The following is a 23,060-nucleotide window of genomic DNA, read 5'->3' as shown; positions in this document are numbered from 1 at the left end:
AAAGTGGGATCACTTTAATGGGTGCAAGGAACATCGGAACTGGAGTGAATACAAGTGGTCACATACTCTCTTCACTGATGAATCAAGGTTTAGTTTAACCCTTTCATGGGCCATTTATTTCTCTTTTGAATTTCTCCCGTTTTTTTTTTTTTTTTTTTTTTTTTTTTTTTTTTTTTTTTTTTTTATGTTTTATTATCAACTAAACAATAGCATTTAAGGAAATATATTTTATTTTGCCAAATTTTTTGTTTACATTTAAATTCTAGGGGTGGGAAGTATACTTCCCACAGGACCTTTTGCCAAATTTTTTCTTTACATTTAAATTCTAGGGGTGGGAAGTAAGGACCTTTTATGGTCATAGAGAAAATTCAATTTAAAGGCGATTATTTGCCGTGAAAAGATGAGAAACATATTGCAATGCACAAGGGTACATCACATACCGCACACATATAGCGGGTCCTCTTTTCTTGGGCCTTTGTGCTACATTTCCTACATCGTCTATAGTTGGAAACCATCTTTGGTATATGATTTCCCACATTGGCTAAGCGTATATCATCCGGAATCGCACACCTTTATGCTTGGAAGCTAGCAGGACGGCCTTTCCTTTTTCGAGGAATATCCGTCTATTTGTTGACGAGCTAATGCTATATGGAATGTTAGGTGGTCTAAACTTCTGTTTCTCTTGTTTACTTGCCACAGTATAAAACTATTTACGATGCCAAGATCAATAAGAAAATCAAAAATACGATGCCACCATTCTACAGATCTTCTTCCTATTTGGTATCTTTCTTTTCTTTGATCGAAGCAATCAACCCCCCCCACGATATCATTATATACGGCAACAGCTTTAGGGCAAGGTACTTCTGTTTTAGTACCATCCTTTTGTGTACGATTTACAGATGTAATAATCCCTGAATTGTGTGCAGTAGTCAACAATGTAACAGCCTTTTTGTCCATCCACTTTATTACAGCAACACCTTCCTTAGTTAGGAGCCTCCCCTCTTTGTATTTAGTTTGTTATTAGCCTTCAGCATTGGTGGAAGATCCTTCCTTTGCGGCCTCACAGTCCCCACAGAAAACAGACCACTTATAAGTAGACTTTTTGCAAGCCTAAAAAAGATGTCAAATAGTTATTGTAGGCTATAAGATGTCCTGCCTGTTTCACATCTTCCGTTAGTTTAGTTTGTTTCCCCTAAGCTCAATATTTTACCCTTATTATCAGAAGTTTCTTTTCCACAATAAATTTCAAATTTTTGAATATATCCACTCTTAGAGTCTGCTAAACACTACACCTTGTAACCTCTTTTTATAGGCTTCATTGGCATCTACTGCTTCAATGAAGTTCTCCCTTTGAAAGCTATCATACATTCATCTATTCATAATGTTGACGAAGGTTCGTAGACTTTAGGTATGGAATCATTGAGCTGTGAGAGGATTGGTCTGACTTTATCGAGTTTATCATGCCCAAGTTGCCCACATGGATTTGTGCTGTTATCATTTACATGTAAAATCTCAGTTACTTTTTTGAACCTCTTTGCGATTATTATTCTTGCTACTGATTGAACACTGAGAACAGGGTCTGTTCTCCAGTAGTTTTTCAGTTCAGGCAATTGATGTATACCCATGAGTATATGCATACCTACCCATGCTTTCAATTCTTCTGATGTGATTTCTTTCCAGTTCAGGATAATGTCTTTTGTGGTATGACCCAATCTCTTCCTTTTCTTAGGCTGCTTTGCATATGAGTTTCGTCAACAATATTCTGTAAAATTTCCTCGGTAAAAATCATGCCAAAATAATCCTTTTCTTTCTCAGTAGAATTGAATGTTATTTTCAAATGTATGTTCAAAAATATTCTAATTTTTCCAACATACCTATTGCACGTGGCTTTTATACACGATGCAATAGCATTTTCACTTTTCACCCATTATTTATTATTCAATATTAGATAGTTCTTGCAGAAATATACAAAATAAGAGAACGTTATTATAATAAAAACAGTGTTTTACTTACATTTGTAGCAGAATCGTATAGCAATGCAAATGTCAAATCAAAACAGGTGTCTCAATAGAACAGATCTCACAAAACGCGTTCGAACTTTCAAAACAAATGTGGTAATTCTGTTTTCAATCGATTCAACACAGATGGCAGCACAATACTGAAGTGGGAATTAGAGTTCCCAACGTTATAATACCAAAGCCAATATATTATAGTGGGTTTTGCGCTTCCCACAGGTGTATTTCCCAGGATCATGTAGGTGGGAAGTAATCTTCCCACGGCCCATGAAAGGGTTAACATCTGATTCTAAACACATTTACATCTGCAGGGAATTGGGAATGTGAAATCTTCCTTTGAACCTTATGGAACATGATCATTTCGGTAATGCAGGTGGAATGATATGGAACAGAATAATCACTGATGGACGTACATCCCTACACTTTCAACAGTGGCTCTGTGACTTGCCAGAGATACTGAGACGAGGTCTTAGAATCCTATATAAGACTTTTCAGAAGTGCACATGGAGCTGACATTCCATTTTTGGATAATACTGCTTGCCCCCATCAAATAAACCTTGTTGACAAATTCCTTGAAAGTGAAGACATTGGGCAAATATCATGGTGAGCAAAATCTCTTAATCTTAACCTGCTACAGAACTTATGGGAATACCATTGAAAAGCATTGAGAAGTTTTCCTCCTAGAGATATAAATGTGCTGGAGGAGTGGAACTCAATTTCCCAAACTCTGGTAAACAATATTATTGCAATCACAAAATCCCATTATGATATGGTATACAAATCAGGGAAGAATTTCATAAGCCTTAAATTTTTTTCTGAATTATTCTTTTTTCTCCAGACCTCTTCTTGTACCATATTATTATTATTTTTATTTTTTCATGCTGCAGTTCTATATCATATGCTGTGCTCTTATTTTTTTCCCTTCGTATTCGTGTGCTATAAATCTAATGTATCATTCTATACAGATTTATATTACAGTTCACAGTGTCTGAGGAATCTGTGATTTCATGCACGTAAAAATAATTGTGGACATGGATGTACGTTTAAAAGACAGCAAAACTTAAACTGACACTGTAAAGGGTGTTATTGTGCCACTTGGCACAGAGCCTGAAATATGCGTGACAGAAGTAATTTATTTAATCTATTCATATAAAACACTGGTTCTCAACAAGGGACAATGAACTTTTTTGGGGTGGCAGGGGGTGATGAGCATGTTTTGGGCAGTAGGGGGCAATGAGTACATGTCAACTTTCTAACTTAATTTTAAAACACAAAAAAAAAAAAAAAAATTATTAAATCGATTATCTGATTTACACCATTTGTACCAGCAATAATTGAACTCTCGTGAAAACCCCTCTCATGCAGTTCAAATAATGGTGAGACAAACCTGCAAAAAATTCATCCTGACAAACAAAATAAAGACTAATCGTTTTTCCAGAATATCAGAGCCAAGTTTCTGAAGGCACCATCTGTCTCAGGTTACTAGCAACCTCATAAAAAAATGTGATGATGGTTTGATAACCTTTTATAATATATCAAAATTAATTGCTAAGTAGAAGAAAGCTCATACCATGGACAAAGAGTTGACACAAAAAAGAGAAGTCTACTCTAAATCATGGTAAGAGGGGACTTGCACCTTCATCTCTCTAAAAATATTGAACTGAACATTCAGAAACTAGCTCTGAACCATTAAGCAAATACATCTCATTGATCATACTTGATTGCTTCAATGACTGCTCTTTAGTGTATTTTTTCTGCCCTTTTTTTAATTACTTAATTAAGAATTTTTTAAACATAAAACATTGCTTAAGCAATTTTTCTGCCATTAGTCATTTTCGTTTTAACAAAAGGAATGCAATTACGTTCCAGGCACAACTATCGCATTAAATCAGAAAATTTGGTGCGTAAGTCTACTGAAAAAAATTATGTAGAATTTTTGCCTTTTATAATTCAGGAACCTGTCTTTTCCCATACCTAAATTACAGGATTTCCACAAAAGGAGGGGAGTGTCGAAAAATTTTTCCTTCCTTAGGGGTGGCAGCTTTGAAAAGGTTGAGAATCACTGATATAAATGCATATGAAATAATGAAAACTTTTAAGTTCTAAGAAACATATAATCTAACTTTAGTATCTTAATCTCTAGTTTTTAATTTATACAAAAGTAAAGAAGGAAATTCATTAGGCATCTAAATTTTTATTGAAGACACTATTAATACTCTATATAACAGTTATTTGAAATTCTTTTTTTGTGAAAATAAATTATCTCTAAGTATGAATTTTTTTAAAGCATGCATAAATGGGTAAAAGATGTATCAAGCATTGTGAAAGAAAGAGAATTGTGAAACCCATGTTAAATTATACATAAAACCAACTGTAATATTTTTTAACCAAGCAGTTACAGAAAAATTTATAATCATTTGAAGAAAACAAACTGAAAAAAAAAATCATGTTGAAAAGAACACGTGAACTATAGATGCAAAACAAGAGAACAATTCAGAGAATTCCCAATGGGAATAACTTAAAAGACCTGGATTAAAAAAATATCAGAACTGAATGTTCCAAAATTAAGATCCTATATCAAAGTAACTGGTTGAGAAAGACATAGTTTCAGAATTCACTCTACATACTTTGTAGAGCAAGGTTATTATTTTGATTAGGTGATCATTTTGCACATTCTTACTTGTTAGAAAATTATAAGAAAGAGCAGCAGCTCACATAAGTATTGAGCTAGTGTTAAAAAATACTCTATTTACAAATACACTTGGTTGCAAAAAAATATATCAATTCAGAAAAAATTCAGTCCCAACTTAAAAAACCAGCATGTAAATATAGTTTGGCGAGTTGTGTCAATGATTAAACTTGCAGCACGAATCAGCATTGTAGAGCGATACAATGCGCATCTGAAGTGCACAGCAGATAGAATGTAAAGGGATAGATGCAGCGAGTGGCAAACATTTACAACTGTGCTAGTAGCTTGGATACACAACACTGTAATGAAAGACATCTTTAAGATGTACTCAACAGCATTACTAACAGTTGTCACATTTGAGAGGGGCCACATCATAAGGCTCAAAGAGGCTGGTTGGTCGAACAGGTGGATGGGCTAGCATATTAGTCAAAGCAGTATGGTCGTTATCCGTTCTAGAGAACCACTGGCTCAGTAAAGGTATAATCAGCTCAGGATGCCCTCAGGTCACCAATGTGTAAGATGATTATGCAATTAGAAGACTGCCACATCCACACCAACAATTATGTCATCATCGATTCAATGCCATTTGCTAATTTGCAGGTATCCTGGGATATGATTCACAGGAAACTAGGTGACACTGGACTCAGATCTCTATGTCCATTAAGGCACTTGCCATTGACATTCCATCATACCCAATGTCATCTTGCATGGTGCTGCTCTCGCTCAAGCTTGACAGCATTCTATTGGAGAAATATTATCTTCAGTGACAAATCATGCAATGACCACCCCACACATGTCTGGAGACACACAGGTGAGCAGTCCAATGTACCATTTGTTGACGAACACACAGACAGAATGCAAGGTGAGACAGTCTGGAGAGTGGTCAGTTGGGATAGCCGTTAACTATCAATCGTGCTACGAGACACTCTGAATGATCGCAGGTACATTGACAATATTTTGCAGCCAATTGTACTGCCTGTGCTAGCTCCCCCCCCGGGGGTTGACTCAAGCAAACGCTTGGGAAGCACTGGTTAGGATCTGTACCTAGGTAGTCTCAACCACTGGGGTATATAATCAGTCTTCACAGGACTAGAAACCGAGTATTGTACTTAGGTTGGTTCAGGCTTGGCAGGGACCATACTGGTACTGTTGTGTCTGTTCCTTTGGCCGTGGTGGAGCTATATCATTAGATTTTTCATGACCATCTCAATGGGGGTTTGGCCCTCAGAGTCCCATTGATGGAGACTGACGGAGTAAGGCAAGGTACCAAGATGAATGCATTCAATGCCAAGGGAGTGGTGCCCTGAAGCAAAGATGTATCAAGCGGCGTATTTAGTATTAAGTTCAATGTTTTCGTACTTTCTGAGGCTACGTATAAAGCCAGGCAGGGACTGTAAGGTCTTTGTACCACTGAGCGGTCTCCAAGGCCTGAATAACTCAAACTTGAAAGGTATGAACCAGAACGAGGGTTCTGGCTTTGGCATCCTGCCTATGCTAGCATGTCATTCAGGTTCTGTTTTCCGGCCGGAAAACGCTTGGCCACAAATAGAATGACTTTCCCCAACAATGTCTTCAAGGTGGTAATGTCCTCGACTGGCCTCGAAACCTGTCGCTTATCAAAGATGTGTGGGACATGTTGGGCAGACAAATTCAGTCATAAGCAAATATATCTCAACTTGCTGAGCAGTTACTCCATTTGTGCAAAATCTACTGCGGAGGGACCTTGACAACTTAAGACTCCATGCCCGACTAAGTATCAGCTTGTATAGCTAGCAGGGGCGACTTTACCACCTACTGATTTTCCCATTCTTTCTATTGCTAATCGTAAATAAAATGCTTTTTTCACTTCAGTTTTTGATAATTTGTTTATCTACCCGCACACCAAACTACTTGTGGCTCAATTCTTTCTGGGTGAATATTTTTTTTTTTTTTTTTGGCAACAAAGCACACTTTACTTGTTGAAATTGATATCAAAATAATTTTATTCTAGATATCAATTAAATAAAATAGATAAAATAATAAAATAAAAATCATATCCTATGTTATACATTTCATTTGAAGTATGCTACTCATTACATTGTGAAACAATAAATTTTGAGTTTTTAGTGCAAGGACCGAGTGCAAAGAAATTATACATTGTGCAAACAAAAGTCCATACCCAGCCTTTATTTGCACAACCATTGGTCATAGATATTATAAAAATTTCAATTGTAAAAATTCTTTAAATAATGCAAACATGCATGTTTGGGCATTCATAAATTTTAAAAATAAAATTGTACATATTACAAAATTTTTATATGACCCCCATCCTTATACCATAGGTCTTATATTTACTAAAAATTCCCAAGTCTTCTAAAAATGAGAACAAAGTTTGCCACTTGTAGTACAAAAACTAATCAATATATTTAACATTTGAGCTCATTCGTAAGCATCATTCACAAATTAAAGAATGAAACATTTACACTTAACAACTGTAAAATGAAATATCAGTGATGTTAAAAAGATTGAGTGATGAACACTGTTGTCCAGACTGGCATGAAAAATATTGATAAATATTGACTAACTGTAAATAAAATTAGATTTTATTCACAATATCTTGTAAAATTCATGTTCTAGAAAGCAATGCCAGGCTTTGGCATTTTAACACAAAACATTCATCACATTATTCTCATAAATTAAAAAATAAAAATATTTCTAGTTTAATGAATATTTCATATAATTATCAAAATATGATTTTAAAGTAAATTCCGTGAGAGTATTAATAATATTGGAGTTTTTAATAGATAGGATAGATCTAAAAGAATAAATGCAAAATAAAAAGCAATTCAAAACCTAATGCAAATTAAAATACATAACACGTTTAAAATGCATTCTATATTCAATTTGTAAAAAGATATGCCAAAACCAGGTGGGGAGAATGAAGCATAAAACCAGAAGCACACTGGCAAACTGCAAGAGAAAGGGGGCAAAACATGCAAAAACAAAAAATGAAATATTAAATTTGCACCAAGCCCCAGATGACGATGCTGTGAGAAATGTAAATTCATTTCATTTTTGGTTTTAACATGTTTTGCCTCTCTTTTTCTTGCAGCTTCCCAGTGTGCTTCTGGTTTTATAGTTTTTGCATATGCTTTACCCGAATTGAATATGGGATGAATTTTAAACACATTATCCATTTTAATTTTCCTTACATATGTGCTTTTTATATTGTACCTTTTGTACAATCTCTATATCTTGTGAATAATTTAAAACAATTAGGATGCAATTTAGGAAACAATTAGATAGCTTATTAACTACAGAATTTAAACAGTTTTAGAAAACTAAATGATTAATTAAAAGAAAAGGAAACTGAGCAGCTGGACTTTGTTGAATTAATATATTAACAAGCAGTGTGTGTGCCTTAAATTACAAAATTAAACTGATAACAAAGTTTCTATTAAATCGTGCTTCTTTCTCTTTTACAAACAGTATTTGCTTACTATATTTTAATTTATATTTCACTTACAGCATTTCAAAAATATAAAACAATATTATTTCTTGATTTTTGTTTTTCATTTTTTGGTACATTATTTGTTACTAATCCTTGCATTAATTTCTAATTTTATTTATGTAACAGGATTAATAAATCAACATTATGGCACTTCAGCATTTTTCTCTTTTATTAGGTCAAATCTGTTATATAAATCAATAATCAACATCAGCAATACTCACTTTCTATAAAACAACTTCCTTCACAAATGACCAAAACTGTCTACAATTTTACGTGGTTGCTTTAGAGACAGCAGATATTACAATGCAAGTATGCAATCTTTTTCTATGTTACCATATGAAAGAAAGAATGATAATTTTTTTTCATTTATCAACTACAGACCAGATGTGTAAATATTAATACTTTCATGATCATGCAAACATTCTTAAGCAAAGATCCAGAGGACTTATATGTCATATCATGAAACCTCATCAAAATCATACAAATTAAAAAAATTTCATAATAAAATCATAACTGAAGTTTTTTCTCTAAATATATGCTAATGACATTTAAAGAGACAGACAGGAGTAAATACATACTCAGAAAATTCTAAAAGTTCAGCATGCTTTACTCCTCTCAGGCCTAGATGTTTGTGTTGGGGAAAATGATGCACTATGCATTTTTCCAATGTGGCTCGATAACAATGAATCTTCAAAGATGGTGCATTAGCTGCATTAAGGTATAAGAAAAAGATTTGACAGTTGCATTTAAAATATTGAAATAATATTACACTCAGTGCATATTTCATTTTTCATGTTCCTAAAAAAGGTAAGCATTTAAATCCAAAATATGCTCACCATTTTCTAATGCTAAGTAATAAACATACCAGCTACATAAATATTATCTAATCTTAGATATATTATATACATTTTTCAACCAAGTCAGAACAAAAATAGATAAAAAGGTATATTGCACTAGGTATATTGCATTTTATGACAGTTATTAATTTATAAGGTTATGTAATAATGGTTATTAGTCCAGTAACATCAACTAATATTGTACAACAACAATAACAACTAATACTTAAATATTAGAGTAAATTTATAAAGAGTACACAGCCAGACTTTGACTGACTGAGCTTAACAACAGAATATTACATTGAAAAATTCAAATTATTAAATTTTAAGAGAATGCGAATTTAATAGAACATCAGCTAAAGCTTACAGTTTGATTCTTTAGTAAAAATAATCATTGTCGTGTGTTAATGCTCTGTTCACATTTTCACTACTGTTTTTATGACAAGAGCATGGTTGCAATATGCATTTTTCTGCAACATAATGATGTCTAGATTCTCTACATTCTGTCCGCATTTTGCAGAGATCAGTTTTCTTCAATTTATGATTAGCCTTTCATATAAAGTTAGTGTGTTTAGACACTCAAAGCATATAATACTAAATAAATATGCATTGACAACAAGGCTGCATTCATTTTGCTTTGCATCTACTGATTTATTATTTTACATTTTTCTTCCAAAACTCAATGATACAGCAAAGTTCCAAAAATCAATCATTTATTATTTTATATTTTCATTCCAAGAAACAATCATTCATAAATAACACTGTAAAATTTAGAAAAGTCCTAAAATATTGTCATTTTTCATGTTTTTCTACTGATTAACCAGCTATTTTTTTATTATTATATATTCTTAGATGAGCAGAACCACTGTACTTTTTTCAGAAACAATGCTACTGCACACAAGAAAATATTCTAAAATGACAAATCACAGATAACCTGGCTGGATAAGGGAAGGGAAATAAAGCAATGCTCTTTTCAGATTCATTAGTTCGTATTTTGAACTATCCTATCCTATGTTAGCAGGGGGGTAATGTTACCCGCGTCCGTGATTATCCTTAAGTCACACGTGCCCCCTGGTGATGCTAAATGGGTAACTGTCACAAAGTCCTGTGGCATACTGGGGTTTAGTGGGATGAGGTTCGGTCTGATGATGAGTAATCTTATGACGACCCAACGGACCGCTCTTCCCTAGGAAAACTGGCGATTGTGGGGAGGATTTGAAATTCCGAGGACCCTTGATCTGGAGAGGAGGGGTCTTGGAGGAAGCAGCCATGTAGAGGATACAGGAGAAAAGCTGAGTTTTGCGTCTCAGGCCGCCAGATAGTACAGGAGCCCGGGGCAGCCTAACCAGCATATCCTGGCTGCTCTATCAGCTGGTGTATAATCTCGCCTGCCTTGTAGTTCCAGGTGGTGCCTGGGTGGGGTCCTGCATGGCAGAGCGGGGGGCTCTTCCGAGGTCACTACTGGCTGCTGAATCTGGGGCTAGCCTCTCCAAACTGGCTCTTAGAAAATAGAAAGGAATTTTTCTCCCTCTTCTTTCAATCTTATACCAAAATGGATGCTTGCAATACAAAATTAGATAAAAACGCATCTTCTGAAATCCCCACTATATACACTGTAATTCCTTCTGAGGGAGTGAATGTGCCCTCGGGTGCGGACGCTCTTCTCTTCAGGACTACAGAAACCAGAACCGCTAGTGAAAGGATGAATGTGCCTTCGGACACGGACGCCTTGAACCCAATGGGGATGGATACTGACTCCTCTGTCAGAAGTACTGTGCCAGATGCGCAAGCTGATGACCAGTCACCAATGACGGATGTTGTAAATAAAAGAAGAGAAAAAAGGCAACGCCAGAAAGAGCGGAAACGGCTGGAGAGGGCCATGGAAGGGATCTCGATCTCTGGGGAGAAGGGAGCGAAAGAGAAAACAGATAAAGCTGGGACCTCTGGAGCGATCTCCAAACCGGTGAGGAAGAACCATCCAAGCAATGAAGAGTCTCGTAAGAGAGAATGCATTGCTGGTGACACCCCGGAAATGGCCCTCAAGAAACGACGGCTATATAGTCAAGCTGCAAGAAAGGCAATCACTCTGCGAATCGTCTGCAAGGATGACTCCAGAGACATAACATCGGTGGATTCAGATTTCATCACTTCTATCGATGGCTCTATCACCACCTGCAGGGTCCACAAGACAGTCCTGCAGCCGAATGGCCTCAACATTGCATGTGAGGACCAGGAGACTGTGGACGTCCTAAAGACTTTAATTAATGATCTACCCGGCCCTGAAAAAAACCATCCAGGTTATCATGCCATGGCTCCCGGAGACAGACCCCCCATGAAGAGGTTTTTCGCTTGGTTTCCTGGTAACAGGTCACCAAAAGATAACATCAAGCTCCTTGATGCCTGTAACAAGGGCATGGATGTTAAGAAGATCACCATCAAGGCAGTTATCCCTGGAGACGGAGGTAATACCTTGGTGCTGGGAGTGGAACATGAGCTTATGGATTATCTGGAGGCCCAGAATTTCAAACTTTTTTGTGGTGCCCGTGGCTGTGTACAGCTGAAGGAACCAAGGCAACAGGAGAAATCAATTCCTCCGCCCAAGGATCCTCCAAAGAAACAGTTGACGGAAGAAAGGGAGACCGAAAAGGAGTCGGAACCAGAGCTTTCTTTGGAGGCTCTGGAGAAGACATCTGAATAGTTTTCCCCTGTCACTACTTCCTTTGAAGTAGTATGCTAAGGATGTGGCTTTTAACTAAGTCTCTCCTAAAATCCTTCAGGGTAAGTTCTTTTCTCTCATTTAACCTGTTTTAATGGTTAAGGTTAGTCAGTTAAACCTGCAACATAGCAGAGCAGCTTCATACAATTTAGCTGCTCAATTAGGTAAGCAAGGCACTTTTGTTGCCTTAATTCAAGAATCTTGGGTATACAAGGGTAAAATCCTTGGTAGGCCCATGAACGCGCACTTCTTTTCGACAGAGGGACCTGATAAAAGACCTAGAACTAGCATTTACATTTCTAAACATATAAAGGCTACGAAATTATCCCAATTTACATCAGAGGACTTAACTGCTATTTTAATTAAGGACATAAATAGTTCACTGAGAGGAAACATTTGTTTTTGCTCGGTTTACATGGCTTATGACCTTAACATTCCGCAAGAATTTATAGATCTTGTGAGTTTCTGTGAAATAAACAATATTCCTTTGGTTATTGGTGGTGATGTTAACGCTCACCACCTGTCATGGGGCAGTTCTGATACTAATCCTAGAGGAGAAAAACTCATGGAACTTATAATGAATACCAACCTAACTTGGGTAAACAGGGGAAATCACCCCACCTTTGTTAACAGAAGAAGAGAAGAAGTCATTGACCTCACATTAACTTCTTCTGATATTTATAACCTTATTGAGAATTGGCATGTAAGTGACAATCCCTCACTTTCTGACCATCGCCTTATACAATTTTGTATTAGAGATGAAATTCCAGCTGAATATTTCAGAAACATTAAAAACACAAATTGGGACCTTTATAAGGATTTCCTGGTTTCTAATGTCATTAACCTTCAGGTTTTAGACAATAATTGTACAGTCAAGGAGCTTGATACTCAAGCAAACAATTTGACAAATATCATTATTGAATCTTATCATGCATCATGCCCTCTCAAACGAAGGAAGTACTCTCCTAGCAAGAGAGTTTGGTGGACCAAGGAGCTTGAAAGCCTCCGACTAGAGGTTCGGAGAGCTCACAGGAAAGCAGTCAGAAATAAATCTGAAGTTAACTGGTCTAACTTCAAAATTCTACAAAGGAAATTTAAAAGTGAAATCAGGAAAACTAAATACAACTCATGGAGATCGTTCTGCACAGATATTCTGTCCTACCATGAGACTGCCAGAGTATATAAGATTCTTAAAAGATCTCAGGAGTCTCAACTCTCATCAGTTATGCGACCTGATGGCAGTTATACTATAAACCCTTTGGATACACTTTCGACCATGTTGAATTTTCATCTGGGGGACAAAAGTGTCACCTCTGACCCCCAGGAAAATCCATTGGAACTACTTCATAATCCATTAGATCTGGATTTTGCTAAGACAATTGTGAATTTTGAAAAGGCTAAAGCGGCCCTTGATGTATTTCTTCCCTTTAAATCTCCAGGGAACGATGGCATTTACCCAATTCTGCTTCAGAAAGGCTGGGATATTTTTGGTCACATTCTCGTGGACATATTCGAGTCCAGTTTGATTTTAGGATATGTTCCTAAGGTTTGGAGAACTTCATGAGGTGTGTTTCTTCCTAAACCAGGAAAAGATACATATGAGAAACCAAACTCTTTTAGAATGATCACGCTAACATCCTTCCAGCTTAAGCTGTTGGAGCGATTGATTTTCTGGCACCTTCAGTCAGATAATAATCTGAAACATACCTTTGGCTTAGACCAACACGGTTTTAGGCCTGGCTTCTCCACTGAGTCGGCCTTACACCAACTCTTGTGGAGAATAGAAAAAACAATTATAGACGGACACTTTGCCATTGGGATTCTACTGGATATTGTAGGAGCCTTTGATAACATCGGTTTCGAGAAAATACATAAGGCCCTTACTGGAAGTCATATTCACCCTATGATAACTAGATGGGTCATCTTCATGATTAAAAACAGGAATATCTGTGTTAGTCTCGCTGACTATGAAGTAAAGAGAGATATTACTAAAGGGTGTCCGCAGGGTGGTATTCTTTCTCCGTTCCTGTGGAACCTGGTATTCGACTCACTCTTAGTACTTCTACGGGAGGAACCTGGCATGTCACAGGCTTATGCAGATGACCTTATTGTGTTATTACAGGGTTTCGATATCGGAACCCTACATAATCAAGCTCAGCAGATCTTAAATAAAGTTTCACACTGGGGTGATACAAATGGCCTTTCTTTCTCTGCTGAAAAATCTGAGGTCATAGTTTTCACGTGGAGAAGGAAATGGAAACTGGCAGATTTATATCTAGGTTACCAGATTATTAGACGTAAGGAATGCGTTAAATACCTAGGATGTTACCTGGATAGTAAACTTACATGGATCACCCATATAAAAGAAAAGGCACAAACGGCCACAAATGTTCTAGTACTTTGTAGGCGAATTGTTGGTAAACAATGGGGCCTTAACCCAAAATCTACTCTATGGATTTATACTGCCATAGTCCGGCCAATGCTTTCTTACGGATGCGTTGTCTGGATTAATGTTATTAACAAAAGCACGTATTTAAACATTTTACAAAAGGTGCAAAGACTTGCTTGCCTAAGCATTAGTGGGGCTCTAAATAGTACCCCTACTGCTGCATTAGAATTTTTACTGCAAATTCCACCCTTGAAATTATTCTTGAGCGGAGAAGCAATTAAAGCCATGTATAGATTGAATAAAAATGGCACATGGTGCCAGCGGACAGGTTTTGGTCATAAAAGCCACCTGAAAAGCCACATTGACATATGTCTGGACTTGGGCAATGAGATCCCTATAATCTATATGCCCAAAGACGCAATTACTAAAACAATAGTTCCAGATAAACTATTCTCAACTCATATACCAAAAAGGAATGAGATAGAATCTCTAATTGACCTAATTCCAACAGGATCAATTGAATGTTACACAGATGGATCAAAATCCAACTTCACTGGAGCTGGAGCTATTATAAGAACCAAGGGATCTGAAGAAGATTTCATTAGATTTCATCTATACCTTGGTAAATTAACAACTGTTTTCCAAGCCGAGGTTCTGGCGATCAATATGGTCGCCAGGGAGCTCTTAGCTAAAAATACAGTTGATAAGTATATATATATTCTCTCTGACAGCCAATCAGCCATCCTTGCCCTGGCTAATCGTGTCAAGTTACAAAACTGTGTTTTGAACTGTACTCAAGATCTCAATTCTCTGGCTCAGGCCCATAATACCATTAGTTTAGTCTGGGTCCCAGGTCATTGTGATTTTGCTGGAAATGAACTAGCTGATAAAGTAGCTAAAGATGCTTCGCAACTACCCATGTCTGGCCCAGAACCATTTTACCTAGTTTCATATCAAACGGTTAAAAAAGAAGTAAGAAGCTGGATAAAGAACAAACATGATGATATATGGTCTAAACTACCAGACTGTGCTCATTCTAAACTGGTGCTCAGTACACTTAACTTTTCAGGTAAACTCATACACCTCAGTAGAACTAACTTACGCCAGGTAATTCAAATTGTTACTGGACATGCTTATCTAGCTAAGCATCTCCACAAATGTGGTCTTGTCGAATCTCCTCTCTGCCCAGCTTGTGGAGAAGAGGAAACACCTTTCCACTTTCTGGAACAAAGTCCGGTGTTCTCTGTCCCTAGAAACAAATTCCTTGGGTTTCCCTATATTACCTTTGATCAAGCCCTTTTATACAAAGGGCTCTCTGGCATAATAGGGTTTCTGATGTATACTAAACACCTACAGGTAAGGTGAATATGAAACCACAAGAAACAAGCATTGAGACACCCTATGAGTTCTTTTTTTTTTTTTTTTTTTTTTTTTTTTTTAAAGAAACTATGCAGGGATTTCCCTCTCATAGCTGTGTTTTGGAATATAATTTGAAAACAGATATCAAATCTTTATACACTACCTGGCCATTTGGTTTGAGAATGCACCTCTGCCCTCCTTATTTATTTATTTATTTATTTGACTCTCCATCGCACTCTTGTTTGGTCAAGAATTTGCGTTTGGTGGTTTGGGAGGGATTGAATCGGTTTTCCATCCAATAGGGAAGTTTTCACGATCCAGCCGACACCTTGAACTTAGAGATGGGAGATGGGATCTTTTGCTGATACTATAGATTTGGTGTCAGTTTGAGATCTTATCTATTTATTACTTACCTTTTACGGGAGTTACCATTTAAATCCCTTGATTTAAATGATCAAATGGCGGAAGAGTAATGGGCAATTTTGCCTTAACTCCTTTCCTTCTTTTCATAAGAAGGAAGCGCCCCTATTGTTATGTTATTATCCTATGTTAGCAAATTATCTGTCAAGAAACAAACAGAAGTTTAAATGCAAAAACACTAATTTGAAAGAAGTGTATTGAATAAGATTATTTGGCAGGGGCAAAGTAAATTAATAAGAAAATCTTTCAATCTTCAGCTCTCAATATTTTTTTAAACAAAAATTATAAGAATCTGTTCCTCTGAAACCAAATAATTATAAAAAAATTAATTGCAAAAATGCTCTGTATAGACAGAAAAAATTATAACATATAACAATATTTGGCAGAATAAGCATTATTTTGCAGTTTTCCGAAATTTCATTTCCAAAGTCCCACTGATAAATTTTTGGCCATACAGTTATAAAATAATAATTTAACAAATCCATACAGAATCTTAATTTCAAGCATCTGTTTATTCTCTGAGTCATTCATTTAAATTATATTTGCTACTTACACTTGCCTGAATATTTTTTCACAATTAGTATTTGCTCATACTTTTGTAACAGTTCATAAAATTATATACATATAATTCCTGTTTTGAATACTAGAAAAAAATTTAATGTCTGAAAAATGTGGCTAAATTTTCCGAAATTTCTCAGTACTGCCAAATTTTAATGGAATGTCTACCTTTAGTGACAAAAAGAAATTCATATTTACTATTCCTACACAGAAATTTAACAGCTAATTTTAATAAATGTTGCAATTTTTTATTGCACAGAATCAGCTCTATAACACCTTCCAAAAAAAGTTTCAAATTCAGACAAGAGGCTATCCACATGATGGGAAATGATGACATCCGCAAGGACTTCTCGAGGAAAAATGGCTTGTATTTATGTGACACATAACAGAAAACTTCAAGCAGCCACCCATTCAACTGCCAGACATAAAACCTAGATATCAGAGTTTTGTGGTCTCAGCTATTCAATCACTAGGTGGTTTAATTTGAAAAAGACAGTGGTAACTCTTCAGTTTTTATGTATAAACAAATCAGTACTGTTATTCATATAATAATCATTATGTACTTATCAATGAGTATTATCATGTGTACGTAAGAAAATAACATTAGTAATCGAACCTATGAAGAAAACATATGTATCTAAATAAAAACACAAACATTCATGCAGCTTATTAAAGAATTAGGAAGCCCTAACAGCTTTCAGAGTAAACATGTAAGTAAACACAGTGACAGTTTAAAATTAAATTAATGATAATTAAATTTAAACAAATAATAAGAATGCCCAAGATTTATACTAACAGCAAGATGCTGTTAAAATACAAACTAATTTAAACCTTAATCAATAACAAAAATGCATGATAAGTGAATAACATTATACAGACAAATAGAGGAACTTTTTTTAAACATACCTTGTAGCCTTTGAAGATACATTTCTAAAGCATGACATGCCATTTCTCTAGCTTCATAGCTCAAATGGTGATGAGGTAAAGATCTCACAAAATAACTCAGAGGATAACCTTCATCAACTCTAAATAAGAATTGCATAGAATTAAGTAGAACTGTAAATTAAATAACAATATTGGCTATACAATTCACCTTTTTTCTGATTAAATGTTACATGTCAAATACTTTTCAGATTATTTTTTTAACATGTCGTATACTATTCAGGTGATATTTACAATAATGGGGTTCAAAAAAAATAAAATTTTTTATACATAAGATTAAATCAAGATTCAAGTTCAGTTGTGTGAATATCAACAGGATTGTAAACAATTTATCAACAAAAACTATACAAAAAAATCAGCTATCTTTAGATGGAAGAAATAAAGGACTGCTATTCCAGAAAAACCGGCAAAAAAAGTATTCTTTCAAATCTTTCAAAATCTCTTGTGACAGTAAATATAACAGGTGGCCATAATTAAACTAACAGTGTTCACAGTGTTCTGTAGCGAGATCTATTTGCGAGAATGATGCCACATTTTGTAGGAAGATTAAACAAGACCGGCAAAAAGTATTCTTTCAAATCTTTCAAAATCTCTTGTGACAGTAAATATAACAGGTGGCCATAATTAAACTAACAGTGTTCACAGTGTTCTGTAGCGAGATCTATTTGCGAGAATGACGCCACATTTTGTAGGAAGATTAAACAAGATGGGGGACGAAGGATTCCACGAAAAAAAAAATTAGTTCCAAAAGTCACCACTAGGGGAATATTTGGCGTTGTGTAATAGAAAATAGTGTTAACAAATGCAAATCAATACGGAAATTACCTTTTATTTTGCATTCAAATGAGGTTCAATGTGGTTGCCGTTGTTGTGGACCACATATTGCATTCTGTGCACAGTATGCACAACAGCAGAAAGTAACATGTCTGCAGGAATCTCCCGTACAGTGTGTGATATGTTATCCTTCAACGTAGCCAGGTCCTGGACCATTCCTTGATAGACCTTGGACTCCTTGACAGACCTTGGACAAAGGTGTTCAACATGCGGCGATATTTCTCTCCGGTAACAGGTTTCCGGTCCTGACGGGGTAATGTTCTCATAGAAGAATGGACCTACGATAAATTTTATTCCGTATTAATTTGCATTTGTTAACACTCTATTTTCTATTACACAGTGCCAAATATTCCCCTAGCGGTGACTTTTGGAACTAATTTTTTTTTCACGGAATCCTTGTTTAATCTTCCTACAAAATGTGGCGTCATTCTCGCAAATAGATCACGCTACAGAACATTGTGAGCACTGTCAGTTTAATTATGACCACCCGGTACTTGCACATTTAAAGAAATAAACGTTTAATCTACTTACGTATTTGAATTGAGCTTCATGTAGCAGCATCCAACTGAAAAAAGTACGTGGGATTCGGCACATTTGGTAAAAGTTTTTAAAATTGTAGCAGCAAGGTCACCACAGGTATGTAATCCAAGCAATGCAATTCTTTCCTAATGCAAAATATTTCATAAAATCTCAACTCATCTTCCAGTCACAATATTAGTTGCATGTCAGATTATGTAGTACAAAAAATAACAGAAGATTCAAAAAAAGATATTTTAAGATGATAAATATTTATATAAATTCTATCTTTATTTAAATCATTGAGATAAGTTCATTAAATTATTCAGATAAATTGTGTATAAACAAGGATTGAAGAAACAAATTATTGATGCTGACTTATAATAATTTGACAACAGATTTACTTACTTTGAAGATAAATTTTAAAGCAATAAAAAATTCGAAAATAAATTTTAAATATGCACAATCATTCTTCATAAATTCATTCATCATTCATCTTTAATATCATTCTTCATAAATGAAAATTCAAAACAGAATAAAGCTAAACTACAAATATTTCTAAAACTAAATTCATTATTATCTTAAAAGACCTTAAAAAATAAATTTAGATAATTTAATGTAAGAACTATCTACTGCTTCTTCAATAAAAAAAAAAAGAAGTACCGATAAAAAAAAGAAGTATCGATAAAAAAAAGAAAAATCAAGCAGCACTCAACACCCATACCGATAACATACGAAACATCACTACTTTTAATTCTTAGATTCATCCACATATGAAGAAATTATATGAGATATTATTTAAAATTTTTGGAAACCACATGCTTATACTATAACTATGCATTCAGATTGTTCAAATGTAAGTTTTAAAAAGATAACTTCTATTACTTCAGCATGATTAAATTACTAGCATTAGTTTAAAGTTACCATACATTCATGTATATGATAAAATTCATTTTTCGTTTTGCAAAACTTAATTTTATAGGAAAATTAAATTTCATGAAAATTGCATTTACTTTCCTACAGTGAAAAAGGTTTTAATTTGTTTAATTCTGATAATATTCTTAAGACTAGTTTTGATTACACATCAAAATATTTTCTAAAAGAGATTTAGTAAGCTCAGTAACTTGAACCATCTTCATTGACGATCTGTACAAACATTTTAGTTTCTTGCAGTTTCATTAACAAGTGACATGAGACTAAAATTATCATAGTTTGAAAGACTAGGTTATTTCTTAACTTTTAACCTTGGCTAGAGGAAAAACTTCTCAAAGCATATTCAAACAAGAAATCTTTTTTGACATATCCTGTACATAATCCATAGAATTATAGAATTACATGTGATTAGCGATCTGACTGAGTCAATAAAAACAAATAAGACAGGTAAGCTTATGAGTGCAGAGGCTTCAACATATAAATTATTCACATTATTTGACAAAAATATATCTAACACAACATACCTTACCATCATCAGAGGGACTCTGGCACCAAACATTTTTGAGAATCTGAAGATAAAACTAAATTTAATTATAATTTCTAATGGGATAACACACAGTAACATGCAAATAAAAGCATCACACAAAGAAATCTGAAACGTGCACATTATTACAATGAATGGGGGGGAAATGCATTCCACAACTGAATAAGGATAATCACACTTTAAGAGTACCAATAATAATCGTATAAAATATGATTATTTTACATATACATTAATCAGTGGTAATTTTTAAGTACAATCAAAAGTCGTTATTCCAGACTCGTCGGGACTCCGGATTATAGATCATCAGATTAAATCTGGTAAAATGGCATGCAGAAATTATAAGATTAAAAATATGAAACCGTAATTTACGAAATAAAGAACAATTATGATCTAAAGGGTATCAAAATTTAAAAAAAAAAAAAAACTTAATATTTATTTGTTTACTTTATTAAACATTTCTTTCAATGTAAGTTGTTTAAGTTGCTTCATTTTTTATGTGATAATACATTCTCTTTAATTCTATAAACAGACATAATTTCTTGTTCATTTACAAAGTTCCACTGTTCAAATCCTATAATTGCTGTGTCGAGAATACCGACTAATTTGTCAATCAAAATTTTTTCATTTTCAATAACCTCTGTCACTTTCTTCGCTATCGGAAGCGAATTATAATGATGAGGAATTTGATTTAAATCATATCAAAGATGGAGTACATCGAGATGAAATACTACATTTAGTAAGGAATTATAAGCCAAATAAAATAAAAACATCTGCCCTGAAGATAAGGATAGTGCTGACAGATCAACTTCCAATTCATTGCGCACTGCGGCGTAAAGTTTAGATAAGCAAAGGATATGCCTTTATCCATTTTTTGCAGCAATTCCACTTTTTGTTTAATGGACTTCGAAACATACTTTCGCTTTGTAGATCCTTTACATATTAGTAAATATAAATCAGAAATTCTATTTGACATAATCGAGAGTTCAAGCTTACTTTTATAAAAATGCTCTAACAGTCTGCAAAAAATAATAAGCTGAATCCAATTTGAAGACTAAGGAACAATGCAATCTGCAATATTAATTGAATTAGGTAATTTTAGCTTAGCTTATACCATCCGTTATACATTAAACGCGCATTCGTAAACATATTTTGAGCACGTGCACACGCATATTCGCAGCCGTAAAGGTCTTACACGCATGCGTCAACATGACGCATGCGCAGAAAGTTTGTAGTTTTGAGGTCCGGATTATGGGTGTCTGAATTAACGACTTTTGACTGTAATAGACATGCTCTTAATTCCAATAAATTTGCGAACAGTTCTAAAATTAACTATTATAAATATTAGTGCTTTAAATGCATAAGTTACTACACATTTTGAAAAAGGAAATTAATTTTGTTTTTTCAATGCAGTTTTCAGTACATTTACAGGAAAGCTAATACAGTAAAAGTCCAGAAATCCGCTAAGCTTGGGACCAGAGGTTGTGCAAATTTTAGGATTTCGCGGATTTCGAGACAGAAAAGATAAATCATAATATTCAGGCTAAAAGTGCAAAATAAATAAGGCATATTAGATACAGTTAATTAAATTATTATATACATTATTACAGTAATTCATTATATGCATTAAATTATTATTACATATATAAATTGATTATATATAGGCTCCTCTATTTTTAAATGAGCATAAAATCTGTTTCCCCTTTTTTTTTCAGGAGCAATCCTGAAATTGGTACATCATCATTTGGGCTGCTGCCAAAACCACATGTACGAGACGACATCGAGGTTTGCCAATTTCGCCTTGTGTAAAGATTTCCGGTTTCAGATTCCGGTGTTAGAATCACTGTTGCTGTAAAATTTTAACAGTTTTATTTTTCGGTATATCACACACGATCCGTGCCGCAATTCCGTACGATTCTGCTCTAAACCGAGCAGTAGCCCCTGCCTTTCATCTTTTGCAGAATTTCCACTTTTTCTATTACTGTCAATGCAATGTGATTACGTTTTTCAACATTGCAAGCAGTAAAATCATGAGTGCATTTCTTATCTATCTGTCATTGTATTAAAAAGTGCTGAAATTTAAAATATTCTTAATTTATCCACAAAATATCTGGATTAAAAAAAAAGGCAGCACTACACAATCTCGTGAAATAACAAAGCTCAGAAAGTACAACAACATGAATCGTGTACTTGAAGGAAGAGTTAAGTTAATCATCTGCTTTTTTACCCCTATGCAGACTGGGGGGGGAAAACTTTTATCATGATGTCAATAATTTGGTATTTCCATTATGACTCATTTTATTCGGTAATTATGATGTAATTATCTGGTAAGTATTTTTTCTTCGATATTTCGTACTTCATGTTGCAGTTTCCGAAACCTATAAACTGAATGTTTATATTTTGAGAGGCAACGCGGATTTCAGGAGTTGACGAATTTCAGGTCGGCGAATTTTCGGTATTTGACTGTATTTAAACTAAATTTACGGCAAATAATAAAAAATATGCAATAGGAAATAAAAACATCTGCATCAATAAGAGCAATAATCATAAAGACATAAGCACTTTTGTTAAAGCACTGTATAGTAATAATCTAGGAAATAATTTCAACTCTAGATAACTTCAAAATTTGTATAATTTAGCAGCCTGAAAATGACTGCCTCAAGAAATTACAAGCTAAAAAATTTTAGCCTCACATAAAAATATGACATAAGCAGCACATAACTCATATTTTCGCAAGTTAATTAAAAACAAATAAATCGTTTACATTTTAACTCCCACAGCAAAAAATATTTATGAAGCTTATTCTCTCTTCATTCATCTCA

At 34.6% G+C, this 23,060-nt stretch overlaps 1 protein-coding gene across 1 annotated transcript in view; it reads right to left on the bottom strand.

The window, feature by feature from the left end:
• The window catches only part of LOC118180908 (methyltransferase-like protein 25B), a 102,118-nt gene that overhangs the window by 3,300 nt on the left and 75,758 nt on the right, over positions 1–23,060 (bottom strand). The window contains exons 7-10 of the mRNA XM_035349986.2: positions 20,222–20,266; positions 18,780–18,913; positions 17,379–17,497; positions 8,773–8,902 (exon numbers count right to left, since the gene is read on the bottom strand). Of these exons, the coding sequence (XP_035205877.1) occupies positions 8,773–8,902; positions 17,379–17,497; positions 18,780–18,913; positions 20,222–20,266 (428 nt within the window). The remainder of the gene's footprint in view (positions 1–8,772; positions 8,903–17,378; positions 17,498–18,779; positions 18,914–20,221; positions 20,267–23,060) is intronic.

The sequence above is a fragment of the Stegodyphus dumicola genome, chromosome X1 (genome assembly GCF_044657685.1).
Source record: "Stegodyphus dumicola isolate Sdum_Otavi_A_Nest chromosome X1, ASM4465768v1".
Taxonomy (NCBI): domain Eukaryota; kingdom Metazoa; phylum Arthropoda; class Arachnida; order Araneae; family Eresidae; genus Stegodyphus; species Stegodyphus dumicola.
Note: the sequence above shows the minus strand (reverse complement) of the source record. Positions and strands in the feature narration are given on the sequence as shown.